Source organism: Alexandromys fortis, unplaced genomic scaffold (genome assembly GCF_014885135.2).
Source record: "Alexandromys fortis isolate MF-2015 unplaced genomic scaffold, M_Fortis_MF-2015_v1.1 scaffold_119, whole genome shotgun sequence".
Classification (NCBI taxonomy): domain Eukaryota; kingdom Metazoa; phylum Chordata; class Mammalia; order Rodentia; family Cricetidae; genus Alexandromys; species Alexandromys fortis.
In genome coordinates this window covers 5,128,360-5,143,309 of record NW_026067991.1, presented here as the reverse complement: position 1 = coordinate 5,143,309, position 14,950 = coordinate 5,128,360, and the positions used below count along the sequence as shown (strand labels likewise).

Below are 14,950 nucleotides of genomic sequence, written 5' to 3'. Positions count from 1 at the left end.
TTTGTTGTGCTGGGGATCAAACACAGGATTTTGTAAAGCCTAGACATGTACTCTACCAACTGAAGTATGTCCCTAGGCGCACCATCTCTGCTTATTAATAGTGTGGCCTTGGGTAAGTTACTTGACCTCTCTGAGGCTCTTTATTTGCAGAATGACCTAGTTAGTGGCCTTGTATTATGAGGATAAATAAAAAATTTATGCAAAATATTCAGCAGAGTAGTCATCACGTCAGCATGTTGTTACTGTTGCTACTCTTACCTTCCTTAAGGCATAGTGTCTATATATAAACATGAACCAAGTGCGATGGATACATGCAGATAGCATGCTTGTAGTGATGTTAGACTGTTTCACAAGAAGTCTTCAGTGAGATGGTAAGAATCTCTGTCTGGATCAACAATAATTGAAAAAGCAATTATTATTCTTATTGTAAATGTAAATTAACAGTCCTGGCATGTACTGTTAGGAAGCTGTTTTTATTTGAGAGAAAGAATTATAAGGCTAAATTTACTCTGAAAGTCAAATGTATAATGGTTTATAGCCTTTTCAGAGAGCATCATACAAGTAGATGACTTTCTGAAAATGCCAGAATATAATATTTTTAAAAATTGGGTTTTCTGTATTTCTCACTCAATCTTCCATCTAATTTAGCACAAACAAGATTTGCCATAAACTGTGAGTTAGATGTCTGTGGCTTACCGAACTATTAATGTAGAGGTACAGCAAAACCCTGACGTAACACAGGAAATGACCAAAATCTTCAGTCACATTATTAAACAATAATGAAATTACTTTTGTTTCACTAGTTGAGAGTTCTGAATGGATGGAAGCCAATTGCTAATTGTGTCCGTGCTATTCAAACTATTGTGGAGTACATTCAAATGCTAATGACATGGCAAAGAATTTTAATAATGACAGAATGTTTTTTGAGACAAGAAAATCATTTGGAAAAATATATTTTAGACTACCTTGGTATCACATGATTGCATTCCCAGCACTTGCGAGTCTGAGACAGGAGGACCAGAAGTCTGAGGCCACCCTGAGCTATTAAGTTCAATAGTTGTTCAAACCCTAGACTTGTTCATGCTAGGCAAACACTGAGCTACATACCTAGCCCAGGCCTTCTTAACTATTGCAAAGAATATTTTCTAAAATTGGAAATGGGTTTTTACTTAACTGCATACCATAATCAGCTATAGTAAATTAATCTTGCTTCTGTAATACTGCTATCCTTTCTGTCTTTCTTTCATCTTTTTTTTTTTTTTGTCACTTAATCCTAGAAATATTCATTATAGCAGAACAGCCCTCTCTGCTCAGGATCCAGACTGGGCTTAGGTATTATCATATGTGGTTGGCATGATTCTTTAGACTTCTTTGATTGGGAGCATTTCTATAATCTTTATTTTTCACAGCATTGAGGGGTTTTTGTTTGTTTTGTTTTGAAAGAATATACCTCCCTGGGGTCCTTAGTAGTGGGACCAGGATCTCTCCCTGGCACATGAACTGCCAAATGTATATATTCTCAAGACATAAGCAGTCTGACTATCCTGGAACTCACACTACAGACCAGGTTGGCCTTGGACTCAGAGAGCTCCCCCTGCTCTGCCTCCCAAGTGCTGGGATTAAAGGCGTGCGCTACTGCTGCCTTTTGGAACCCATTCTCTATGATGGGATGCCTCACTCAATCTTGGTGCAGGGTGGAGGAACTTGGTCCTGCCTCAACTTGATATGCCATGCTTTGTTGACTCCCATGGGTAGCCTTATCCTTTCTGAGGAGTGGTGGTGGGGGGTGTAAAGGAGGTAGAGGGGGAGGGAATGGGAGAAGGGAGGGAAAACTGTGTTAGGTATGTAAAATAAATAAGAAAATTTAATAAAAAATAAAAGCAGGATAATTAAGTTATAAGAGCTAGTTAGGAAAAAGCCTAATCTAAAAAGCCTAATTTAAAGGCCAAGCTTTCATAATTAATACTGTTTCCATGTCATTATTTGGGGGCTGGTGATCCAAAGATAGTCTGACAAGAAAACTTGCTACACTAGAGTTATCTGAATGGAGGGAGATTCAATTGAGAAAGTGCCTCTATAATATCCAGTTTTAATTAGTGATTGATTGGGGAGGGCCCAGCCCATTGTGGGTGGTGCCATCCCTAGGCTGGTAGTTCTGGGTTCTATAAGGAAGCAGACTGAGAAAGCCATGGTGAGGAAGTCAATAACCAACACCCCTCCATGCCTCTGTCTGCATTAGCTCTTGCCTCCAAGTTTCTGCCCTGTTTGAGTTCCTGTCCTGACTTCTTTCAATGATGTGGAAGTACACTTCCAAGTAAAACCTTTCCTCCCCCCACTCCCCCAAAGAATATGCCTCCCTGCCTAAAAATTGGAGTGTTGCCTATTTTGCTGTTTTTTCACTATTAGATTCTGGTTATACATTCCAGTTGGGAATACTGACAAGTGATGTCTTTCCTTAGAGTGCCACACTTGGAAATGCATGCTGTCTGCCTGCCCCTCATTACTGGTATTAGAATCACTTGGTCAACAAGTTCTCTGGTTTCTACTATAGAATTTCCTCTTGCAGCTAATAAACAGTCTGTTGCAAGGAGAGGCTGCTTGTTCGTCCTGGCCATCCAGCTAGCTTAGTCCTGAAATAACCACACAGAAGTTGTATTAATTAAATCACTGCTTGGCTCATTAGCTCTAGTTTCTTATTGGCCAATTCTTACATCTTAATTTAACTTTAATTTCTATTAATCTGTGTATTGCCACGTGGCAGTGGCATACCAGGTAAAATTCCCAGCGTCTGTCTCCGGTGGATCCGTGGCATCTCTCTCTTCCTCCTTTCTTCCTGAATGCCGTTTAGATTTCCCTATCTGCCTAAGTTCTGCCCTATCAACAGGCCTAAAGCAGTTTCTTTATTAACCAATGAAAGCAATGCAAAAACAGAAGGACCGCCTATACCAACAGTCTTAAGATGGAAAACATCTTAAAAGCAACCTGTGGGTTGAGACTGCAGTTAGTGGGGGAGCGTCAAGTGATCCTTTCATGGGGGTTGCTTAAAGCCATCAGAAAACACAAGCCAAAGGAAAACACAAATATTTATGTTACGATTTATAACAGTAGCAAAATTACAGTTAAAATGTACCAATGAAAGTAATTTTATGGTTGGGGAGTACCATAACATGAGGTACTGTATTAAAGGGTCATAGCATTAGGAAGGTCAAGAACCACACCATACAAATATGTTGTTATACTTCAAAATTTCTTCCTGGATTTAATATTCGTTATCATTGTGCCTGAGCCAGTTTATATTATGGTGACTTTAAAAAGGTGTTTTGTTTATTTTTTCGCCTGCCTGTAGTACTACTTCCTCCAGCTGGGCAGTTCCTAGCATTTTGCTATAAGCCATACTCCTTTCTTTTTTTATGTATTTGTCATTGTTATGAATGAAAAAAAAAACCTCCTATGATACATATAATTTCTTTTCCCTCAGTGTTCTAATGTAAAAGATTTGATTCTTGGGTCAATGATGACTTCAGGAGATTAGTGGCCACCCTGAACTTTTATGTTAAGTTCTATATATCTTTCCAGGGTTAGTGTCCATAACTTTGGCCAGATTTTTCTGAACAGTTCTTGATTTGAGTGTATAATTTTCACCTGGTTTTGTGAAGGGTTGACCTTTAAGCTACTTGGATACTTACATGTTTGTATGTTCTTTCCCTTGCTCTCTGCTCTGTGATGACTAGCTGCAATTCCAGAAGTGTAGTGTGTCTCCTTTCTTACACATCCACAACTTTAGATAGTAGTGTATCTTGGTTCTTCTAAAGTTATTGCTGGAATATATAATAAATGTTAATGTCTTCATTGCTACTGTAGCAGCAGTTTATGGTATATAGAACCAGTCTTGTGAAACAACAAATTACCTTGATTTAATTTGAAATTTTAAACCCAATGTTTTTTACACTGTAGTTTTATTAGCTCTCTGGGAGTGAGCTACATGATGTTGTGCACTGAAAATTACCCAAATGTTCTGGCCTTCTCTTTCCTGGATGAGCTTCAGAAGGAGTTCATTACTACTTATAACATGATGAAGACAAATACTGCTGTCAGACCATACTGTTTCATTGAATTTGGTAAGGGCCTGGTTTGTTTTGTTTTGTTCTTTTCTGTATTTTTTAATATCCTGCCTGTCAATCAGTTTATCATCTAATATTGGGGAGTAGTGGAGAAACTTCTTCAGCCTTGATTTTGATAGAATAATTGGCAAAGGATCTATAGTTCTTAATTTGGATGTCTTTTAGGAAAAAATGTGTTTGAGCAGTGAAGGAGATTGTGATCATTAGTCCAAAGAACGAATCCCAGAGGACAGATTCTCAGTGAGAAGTTTATAAGCCCCAGACTCTGTTTAGTGTTTATGTAGTAATCTTTTATAGTCTGCTTAATGTAGAACAGGGGTTGGCAAATACTGGCTGGAAAAGATCAGAGAGTGCGTATTTCAGGCTTTAAGGGCCGTCTAGTCTTTGCCACAACTACTCAGCTCTGATATCGCAGCTTGAAAGCAGCCACAGGCAATACATAAATGAATGAGCAAAGTTATTGTCTAATAAAACTTTATTTACAAATACAGCAATTTAGATTTGGCCTACGGGAGGTAGTTTTCTCAACCAGAAAAATCTGGTCAAAGTTATGGATTTCTTTACATAGAAAGAGGGGAAATAGTAAAGATAAAATTTTGCTTGGAAGATAATTTAGAAAATTTCTTTTGATCCACTAAACTTATTCTTTAGAACATACTATCTGATGGTGTAAAGAGTAAATAAGAAAGAAGATTTATAAAAACACATTGCTTATAGTATAATTTGTATGTAATTACAGCTAATTACAAATTGAATATTTTGTGAGTTAAGGATATAAAAATTAAGTCATTGGTTGACAATTAAAACTGGTTTCTTTTTGTTACTACAATTCCTAAAAGTCTATATTTAGGTTATAGTAACTTAATTTTAGAGTTTAATATTTAGAGTGTAAAACTGATGACTCCATGATACAACATCTTGTTAAACATAATACTGAAAATCCCTTGACAAACTGAGGAGTTTTGAATAACAAACTTTATAAAATTTATACTCATAAACATCACACTCTCAAATGATTTAATTAACAAATAACTGCAAGGAAATTTATTTTTTATTTTACATAGATAACTTCATTCAGAGGACCAAGCAGCGTTATAATAATCCCAGGTCTCTTTCAACAAAAATAAATCTGTCAGACATGCAGATGGAAATCAAGCTGAGGCCCCCTTATCAAATCCCAATGTGTGAACTGGGATCAGCCAATGGAGTCACATCTGCATTTTCTGTTGACTATAAAGGTGCTGGTAAGATTTCTTCTGGTGAGTTTTGGATCTTAATTATTTTATTAACTTTTTAAAACGTAAGAGAGGAACTCTTGAAAATCAATTGCTTTATTTTAGTGTTTTAAATCAACTTATGAGAGAATATGGAAGTTCAAAGTAATCCATTTTCTCAGTTGTTATAAAGTAGGCTACTGAAGGCTTGATATTTTGGAAATTACTTCCAAATGATAATCTCAGAAGGTATCTTTGCTAAAAAGCATTCGATTTCTTTGTAAACATTTTTTCTAGAAATGTCTATTATATCAAATAGCAATATTCAGTATGAGAGTTTTGACTGTAACAGAAACTAAAAGTTGTAGTGACTGACTACTCAGATCTCCCCTTCCAAGAAAGTACACAAGGCTTAACAGGGGGGTCAGGATGAAACTTCTCCATAAAATGGAAACCCCACTATTTCACAAAAGTAGAGTGTGCTATTGCTGGACTACTTCTTAAACATTTCCTTGTGAATCATGCTGATGTCTGATTCCATATTAATACCTACTGGTGTGGTCTGAGGTTCTGTCACCTCCCTCAGCTGAAGCAGCAGGCAGTTCCATTTTTTTCTGTGCTTCTAGCTTATTATTTTTCATGTAAAGCATCTTCAATTCCTTAAGACCTTTCTGTCATTTTGACACCTTCCCTAACCCTATATTTGTTTTAGTTTGCTAGTATTCTTTAAATGTGAACTGAATATGACATTTCACATGTAATTTAATTATATAAATATGGGAGAAAGGGAAAACCTTTCACTTAAATAATCCAGTCAGTCAATAAACAAGTAAATAAGGACAAGAAATAAAATGGCATTCAAATTGCAAAGAAAATAGATAATTCCATTCATGTGTGATTTTTTTTTTTCTGTAGAAAATTCTAAGGATTCCTCTAGAAAACTATTAGAACAAATGCATGACTTCACAGAGGCTGCATGATACCTTAGGTGTCAGAGCCTAAGACCTCTACACTGTACAGTAGCAGTAAGCAATCTGAAGATGAAATGGAAAGCCCATTTATTGGAAACCAGCAAAATATTTTTGAACGAAGTTAAGACAAAAATTAGTGGAAAGCAGATCCACATTTAAGGGTTAGTAGACAATCTTACTAAGATAGCTGTACTCCTAAGTAGATAGAGACTCAGCATACTCTGAACTGTTTTTTTTTTAATAGAAATTGACAAGTTGATTCTAAAATTCATATATAAATGTAAGGAATATATACATATATATGCAAAATAATCTTGGAAAAGTTGAAAAATTCAAACTTCAAAGGAATTGCCAAGTTATAGTATCGATATGGAGTGGTTCTGCTTTAAGGCTAGCATGTAGATCAGGGTAGTAGAATTGAGATCACAAAAGTAAACCCTTTCAGTGTGGCCAATTCACACAGTGATTCTAAGACAATGGTGGAAGATCATACAGTGTTGGGACAGCCACGTATTCACATGTAAAAGAAAGAAATTAGACTACTGCATAGCCACAGCACAAAAATTAACTCAGTGCAAAGACCTAAATTTACTAGCTCTAAACTCAGAACTCTTAGTAGAAAACATAGGTGTGACTCTTCATGATCTTGTGTTAGGTTTTTCAGATTTGATTTAAAAAAAAATCACTGTGAGGGCTGAAGAGATGGCTTAGTGGTTGCTCTTCTAGAGACCCTAGGTTCAAGTCCCATCACCCACATGGCATCTCGCATCTGTCTGTAACTGTAGTTCCAGGGCTTCTGATACCCTCACACCGACATACAGGCAGACAAAACACCAATGAACATTAAATGAAAATAAATTATATATGAAAAAAGACAAAATATACAAAATAAAATTTATCAAATTAAAACTTACTTTTCCATGAACACAATCAGAGTGAAACCTCACAAAATGAAAAAAATATTCACGAGTCATTTGTGCATAAGAGATTAGTATCCAAAATATTTAAGTAATTTGTAATTCAGCAATAATGAAGCAATCTGATATATAAACAGAAAAGATTTGAATTTGCTTTTTACCCCTCCTTCTCTTCTTCCTCTTCCTTTTGGTACAAAACCAATCAAAATGTGTTTGAGAGGTGGCTCAGCATTTAAGAGCACTGGTTGCACTTCCAGAAGACCTGGTTTTGATTCCCAACAACCACATGGCGACTCACAACCATCTGTAACTCTATTATCCAGTAGATCAGATGCCCTTTTCTGACTTCCTTGGGAACCAGGCATGTAAACAGCAGACAAAATACCCACACATATAAATTTCATTTAAAATTTAGAAATCAAAATGTACTTATTTAATATACATTTAAAAGGCTCTATTAGAATTAATTTAAAAGACAACCCCACAACTTAAAATAGAGACTCTACAGAATTTGAGGGGATGACAGACCGTCCACTACTGTCTGTTGGATGTTTTAATTGCATTGTTCATGTGATTTTTCAAATTTGTTTTCTGGAAAATTGCATTAATTTCTTTTCAGTTTTTAAACAAATTTTTAATTTCTATGTTAAATTCCCCATGGTCATGATGTGTTATGCTTTTTATATGCTATCAGATTCAATTTGCTAAAGTTTTGATACTTTATATGTGTCTCACTGAGGGAGTTGATTTCTAGTTTTCCATTTTTATTTATGCTTGGTTTGACTATCTTGGCAAAGCCAACATGAGAAATACACTGGAGGGTGCTCCTTCCTCTTTTATGTTTTTTGAAAGTGTTCTGTAGGACCCAGCAATGAAACCTCAAATACCTTTGTCTGGGGAAGATTTAAATCAGTTTCTTTACTAGGGCCAGGGCTGCTCAGCTTGTCTGTTTTTCTTAGTGAGCATTTGCAGTTTATTTTAAAGAAATCTGTTTATTTTTTCCAGGTTATGGATTTTTGATGTATAATCCATGTTTCTTTATCCCTTTATTTTCCATAGAATTAGAATTATATCATCTTTCTTATTTCTGATATTGGTAATTTTTCTTTTGCTATTTTCTCCTAGCACATAAAAACTGATCACTTTTATTGATTTTTTTTAAAGAATCAGCATTTTACTTTCATTGATGTATTATTTTCTATTTTATTGACATGTTCTGCTTATTGCTCCCATTTTCTGCTTACCTTGGGTTCCCATGCTCTTGTTTTCTGAGATTTGGAGCAATTTATTTGAGATCGTCTTTTCTAAAACAAGCACCTGCTGCTGCCTATCTCGTTCTCAGTATTGCTTTAGTTACATCCCATAGATTTTTTAACATACTGCATTTTTTTCATTCTGCTTAAAATACTTTTAAAATTTCCTTTTGACTTTTTTGACTCCTGAATTATTTAGAAATGTATAGTTTTATTTAGGCATTTTCAGATCTTTATTGATTTTTAACTTAATTACATTGTGTTCAGAGAACAAACTTTATTTGATTTGGATATTTTAAAATTTATTGAGACGTGATTTATTCCCAAGAAAATAGTCCATTGTTAATCATTCTTTTCTGCTTAAAGTGCATACTCTGTTGTTAGTGGTGTATTCTGTGTTACTTAGATCAAGATAGCTGATATTGTTGAAATCTGTTGTGTCTCTTCTGACTTGCTGTTTGCTTCATCCATCCTTTGAGAAATGGTTATTGCAATCTCTTCTGAATGTATATCTTATTTTAGGATGACCAGTTTTCATATTATGTATTTTTTAAAGATTTATTTCTTTGTATTATATGTATGAGTGTTTGCCTGTATGTATTTTGTGCACAATGTGCATACTTATTTCCCACAGAGGACAGCATTGGATCCCTGAGAACTGGAGTTATGGATGGTTGTGAGCCTGCATGTGGGTGTTGGGAACTGAACCTGCTTCCTCTGCAAGAGCAACAAATGCTCATAACTACTGAGCCATCTCTCCAGCCCCCTATATTAATGTATTTTAAAGCTTGTAGTTTGAAGCATTGGTTCCTTTATCATTTTGAAATTCTTCATATCAAGGAATATATTACACTTTGAAATCTTTATAATATAGATACTACATTAAAATTCATGTTAGAGTTCCATCTGTTGTCTGTTTTTCTCTGTGTCCTTATGTTTATGTGGTAGTTTAGTGCCTTTTCAGTGGGAATCCTAAAGGTCTAATGAGGAGTATCAGGTACTTGAAGGCTATTAGAGTCTGACTTCTTGCTTGTATATGAAGCTGTCTGCACCCAACAGGATATCAGTCACCATGGTACAGCCATCACTTTTCTACAGTGACTGGGGACATGTACATTGCTCTAATTTTATTTGTTTTTCCTACTAGAAGCAACACTTTGACATTTGTTGTGTGCCCCATTTCTTGTTTGTTAAATAATTGATAAGTTTGGGAAGCACATTATCAGGAAATACTATACTGTTAAGTCTTTCTACCTCTGTACTTCCCTAGTAACCTTCTGGTCTACCTGGATGAGAATACTCTGAAGGCCACTGGAATAACCAGGAGTTGAGTTTATAAATGTCACAGTGAAGAAATACCTTAATAATGTCTACTTTTAAAACTGGTCTTATGGGTTAACAAGCAGCCTAGTGAACAGTGTTTGATCATCATTTAACCAGCAATGATTCTAAGTGTTTTTGTGATTCCGCATTGTAGAGATAGGAGTGTCGGGGCTGCGTCCCCGGCACCCGGCCACCTGCATGGCTAGCTTATGCCCTAAATAATTACACGGAAATTGTATTCTTTTAAACACTGCCTGACCCATTAGTTCCAGCCTCTTATTGGCTAGCTCTTACATATTGTTCTAACCCATTTCTAATATTCTGTGTAGCCCACGAGGTGGCTTACCAGGGAGGATCTTAACCTACGTCTGTCTGGAGTGGAAGAATCATGGCGACTCCTGACTCAGCTTCTTTCTCCCAGCATCCTGTTCTGTTTTCTCCGCCTACCTAAGGGTTGGCCTATCAAATGGGCCTAGGCAGTTTCTTTATTAGTAAGAAATCACTCCCACATCATTTCCCCTTTTTCTGTTTAAACAAAAAAGAAGGCTTTCATTTTAACATAGTAAAATTACAGCCGGGCGGTGGTGGCGCACGCCTTTAATCCCAGCACTCGGGAGGCAGAGGCAGGCGGATCTCTGTGAGTTCGAGGCCAGCCTGGGCTACAAGAGCTAGTTCCAGGACAGGAACCAAAAGCTACGGAGAAACCCTTTTTTGAAAAAATCAAAAAAAAAAAAAAAACATAGTAAAATTACATATAGCAAAACAGTTATCAAGCAAGAATTACAGTTACAATATTTATGTCTATTTTATCTTTTATCATAACTAAGGAAAACTATAACTATCTATTGATTCTTCAACTCTATCAAAGACTCCAGAAGGATATAATACTACCTAAGTAAACAAGAAATAAGGAAACTCTAGAAATGACAGAGACATCTCGCTGCCTGTACAGTCACCCAAAGTTCTTCGGTACCATTGGGGCATCCATCTTCGGCCTACAGGCCCATAGTATCCAGCAGACATTTCCATGAAGCAGGAAATTTCAAAGGCAGTCACTATCTGCTTGTCCTGAAGAATGTCTTGCAGACTCTTTCATGAATCAGGAACCCTGAAAGATCATCTCACCTTTAGGCAAGTTCAGTAGCCCTCTCTCTGCGGGTTCTCTGTGTCCAGTTTATGCAATAGTCCAGGCAAGAGCAGTTTCTTGCCCAAATGGCTATCAAACTCCATAAGGATCCTCTTCGATGCCCATCTTCCTCTTGAAGTAGCTGGTGCTGCCAGGAGCAGACGTGTCTCCTTGTCATGAAAATCCCTAAGTTATTAAAATATTTTAAATGCCATATTCTGCAGCCCTTGAGAGATATGAAGAATGCTTATCTGAAATATATCTCTATATATCTAGAAAAATCTAACTAACATGACTACAAGCTTGATTATTATCAATGATTATCTATTAACAACCTATATTTGTTACATTTTTAAATGAACTGCACAATCACAATACCTTAATCAAGATCAGAAATACATATACATGTAACAAAATTGACCTTAAAATCCATACCAATGCAAATTATTCATACCTATATCATTTCCCCCTTTAAATGTAAAACAATTATGAACAATATTTGGGAATATGGGCGCAGTTTTTTCTCTCCAAACTGCTTCCTGCTGAATGGGGGCGCTGGACCGCATGGTCTTAGATCTCCTTTTAATGAATGTATTAACTTACAAGTCCTATCTTAAGGCTATCTCAGAGCACAACATATTCTTTAGCCATTCTGCAGTGGTTTTCATGTTTCTAGAAACCTGTTTAATTGTCCTCCTTTAGAGGTAAACTGTTCACATGTATGGAACTTTCTTGCTTTTAGGGTGGTAAATGTCTTTTTCCCTTAATGTCATTGGAGGTGAGGGTGGATGGTTTATCAGTGTTCAGCTAGCATGTTACATGTAGTTGTGGGTGGGAGTGTTGTTGGGTTTTGTTTTAATGGATCTTGTTTAATGCTATCCATTAGTTCTTATGCCTTTTCAGCTAAAAAAATGCTTTAATTTTTAAGGAAGTATATAATTCATGGCTCAGTTGAGTTTTTCTTATTATTTATTTATTTTTTTTAGTGAGTATGATCCAGGTGGAATTCATAGAGACGTGTGGCCTGCTGTTAGAGGGACTAAGTTGCATCTCTATTACTATTTTCTCACAGCAAGCTGATTGAAGGAGCATACCACCAGCATGCCTCCCTGGCAGCAGAGCCCTCACTGCAAACCCACCTGGGTTCTGGCTGCCTCTGCCACTTCTGGAATTGCTGTGCATTTCAGAGCTGGTTGATGCAATGAATGGGTGACTAGGGGAATTTCCCCCGAACTTCAAGGCAAAAGTGTTTTGTTTTAATTTTTTTTGTAAGTCTCTTCCCCTGTTTGGTGGTGTTTATCTTTAAAACCTTTAATGTTACTAGTGCTGTCTACAAGCATGGCGAGCAGTGAGCAGGTGAAGAGGCAGTATTAAAGTGTTTGAAACATAACAGACCTCTGCATATATCACTGTGCTCCACAGAGAGGACTGGGGCAGTAGCTAAGAGATGCAGTATCAGCTACTGGTTGGTGCCTTAGGATAAAACCAGTTTTTCTTTGGACTTTGAAATTGTTCCTGTGCACATTTTATTTTAACTGGGCAGTGGTAGTGCCTTTAATCCCAGCACTTGGGAGGCAAAGGCAGGCAGATCTCTGTGAGTTCGAGTCCAGCCTGGCCTACAAGAGCTAGTTCCAGGACAGGCTCCAAAGCTACAGAGAAACCCTGTCTCGAAAAAAACAAAAATAGAAATTGTTCCTATGCACATTTTATTTTTGTTTAATCAAATAAACTGTTTTTTTTTCCTCACAGGGTAGGGAAATAAGATGGTATTTATAGGTATCATTTGATTGCATCCTTAAAAAATCTAATTTTATAATCTTGGCTTTTTAAAAATTAGATATTTAGGTCATTTACAGTTAATGTCATTATTGAAACTGTTGGGTTTTAATCTGTCATTTTGACAATTTTTATTTTATTTTTATTTATGTGTCTCTGAATAACTGTTTACATGTATGTGGTACTTGAGAGTCCAGAAGAGGTGTCAGATTCCTAGGAACTGGAGCTATAGGCAGTTGATTAGTGATCTGCTCAGTGTGGACCCTTTGGAGGTGCAGCAATTACTAGTTACTAATAAGCCATCTTTTGATATTTTCCTTTTGTCATATCAATTTTGACTACCTTTGTCTCTAACTGCCTTCACTTTTGAAATTCATTTTCTGTTCTTCACTGGCTTTAATTTGTTTTTGTGATTGCTTTTGGCTTTATAGTATAAAACTATTATTTCACCATTGGGTAGTTGAGTTCTACCATGACTAGCAAGCTAAAAAACAGTTTTCAAAGTGGAAACAGTTCTTTGCCAAAAGACCATCCATTGCTTTGTAACCAGGGTCTTCTTATTAGTATTTTGTTGGCTTTCTTAGAATCATTCCTGCCTTCCAGGATTATTTTGCACACCATTGCATTGAGCCCATGGTGTCATGTAATGCATTCTAGATCCTCTGTTTCTCTGGGCCCTCAACTGTTGTCATTCAGTAAACAGTGACTCAATACATGTGCAGAAATGTAGAAATGTCTTTGAAATCTAAAAAAGGCATACTATTCAGTGTATCTTTTCTTAGTGGTACCAATTGCCAGGTGCATACACTTAATTCTTACTGCCAACATGTTCTAAATCTTTGATCACCAGCATCTGACTGAGGTGATGTTCTTCTATAATTGTAGTTATTTTCCATTGTCTAGCATACATGTGTATTAAGGTATCTAACCTAAGTCATATACTACTGTCTGTTTTTCAAGTAGTATCACCGTGAGAATAATAATACATACCAAAATAATGCACATGGGGTATTAAGATAGTAATCTTCGTAAGCCAAGGGCCAGTAAACTTTTTCTATAAAGGGGTATATACCACACATTTTCGATTTCTAAAGGCTGTACAGGTCTGATGTAACTCTGCTGGTGCAGTGCATAAAAATTGTATAGTCATAGATAATATGTAAAATAAGTGTTCCTAATTTGGTTTATGGGTCATAGTTTGCTAACTCCTGATATAGATTAATCTAATGACAACATGGTCAATGTACTGCCAGGTAGAAACAAAATACTTCTAATTCTTCTGTTTATAAGGACAGAGAAAAACATTTACCAAATTACTGTCTACTTGTGAGAGAATGGATTGATGAGTACTAATGAGAGATCACATCTGGAAAAGCTCTTGCTGGGCTGGACCCTAACTTAGGTGATAGAGTCCCCAGCACCAAATAAACCAGAAGTGGAGGTTGGGGTGGTCAGAATTTCAGAGTCATCCTCAGCTACAAAGTGAAAAGCACTTACAATCGGAACTTATAAAAAAATGTCATTCTTTAACACAACCATTGTGGAGACCCAAGCAGGAATGTTAAATGGAAATCACTGTTTTGGTGGGTTGTTTTTTTAATTTTAATATTATTTTAAAAATATGTATGCGGATTTTACCTGCATGTATATTTGTGTTCCTCATGTCTTTCTGGTGCCTGAGGAGGTCAGAAGAGAGTATTGGAGCATCTGGAACTGTAGTTACAGATTGTGTGAGCTGCCATGTGGGTGCTGGGAATTAAACCCTGGTTTTCAGCTAGAGCATCTAGTACTTAACCATGGAGCAATCTCTCCAACACAGAAATCACTGTTTAATTGGGATTACCACCATAGGTTTTTAAACCTTAGGTGGCAACACTAGTCATTGCAGTTAACTCAGGAGACTGATTAGTTGCTTAATGGTGTTTGGATGGAAAAACTTCAAGACTTCCTTCTATTGGCCCATCTCCTATGATAATCCTAACTGGATGGGTCCAGCAGTAGCTATTGCTTCGGGTGTCTGCACATTAATACATATACTCAGGACTTAGGGTGATGGTCTTAATTTGAGGTGGGTTTCCAACTTGACCTACCTAAAAGTAGACTCTGTTAGAAACCCTTTGTACTACTGACCTCTAGAAGTTCTATCTGGACTTAGACCACATTGCCATGCTGTGGTTATTCAACACCAGACACTAGGAGAATGGAATTGGATTAAATTATTTTAAGAAAGAGTAACTTAAAACTAGAGC

At 36.5% G+C, this 14,950-nt stretch overlaps 1 protein-coding gene across 2 annotated transcripts in view; it reads left to right on the top strand.

Moving 5' to 3' along the window:
• The window catches only part of Sec22a (SEC22 homolog A, vesicle trafficking protein), a 67,939-nt gene that overhangs the window by 17,921 nt on the left and 35,068 nt on the right, over nucleotides 1-14,950 (top strand). For both annotated transcript variants that reach the window (XM_050159708.1, XM_050159709.1), the window contains exons 3-4: nucleotides 3,955-4,118; nucleotides 5,186-5,380. In XM_050159708.1, the coding sequence (XP_050015665.1) occupies nucleotides 3,955-4,118; nucleotides 5,186-5,380 (359 nt within the window). The remainder of the gene's footprint in view (nucleotides 1-3,954; nucleotides 4,119-5,185; nucleotides 5,381-14,950) is intronic.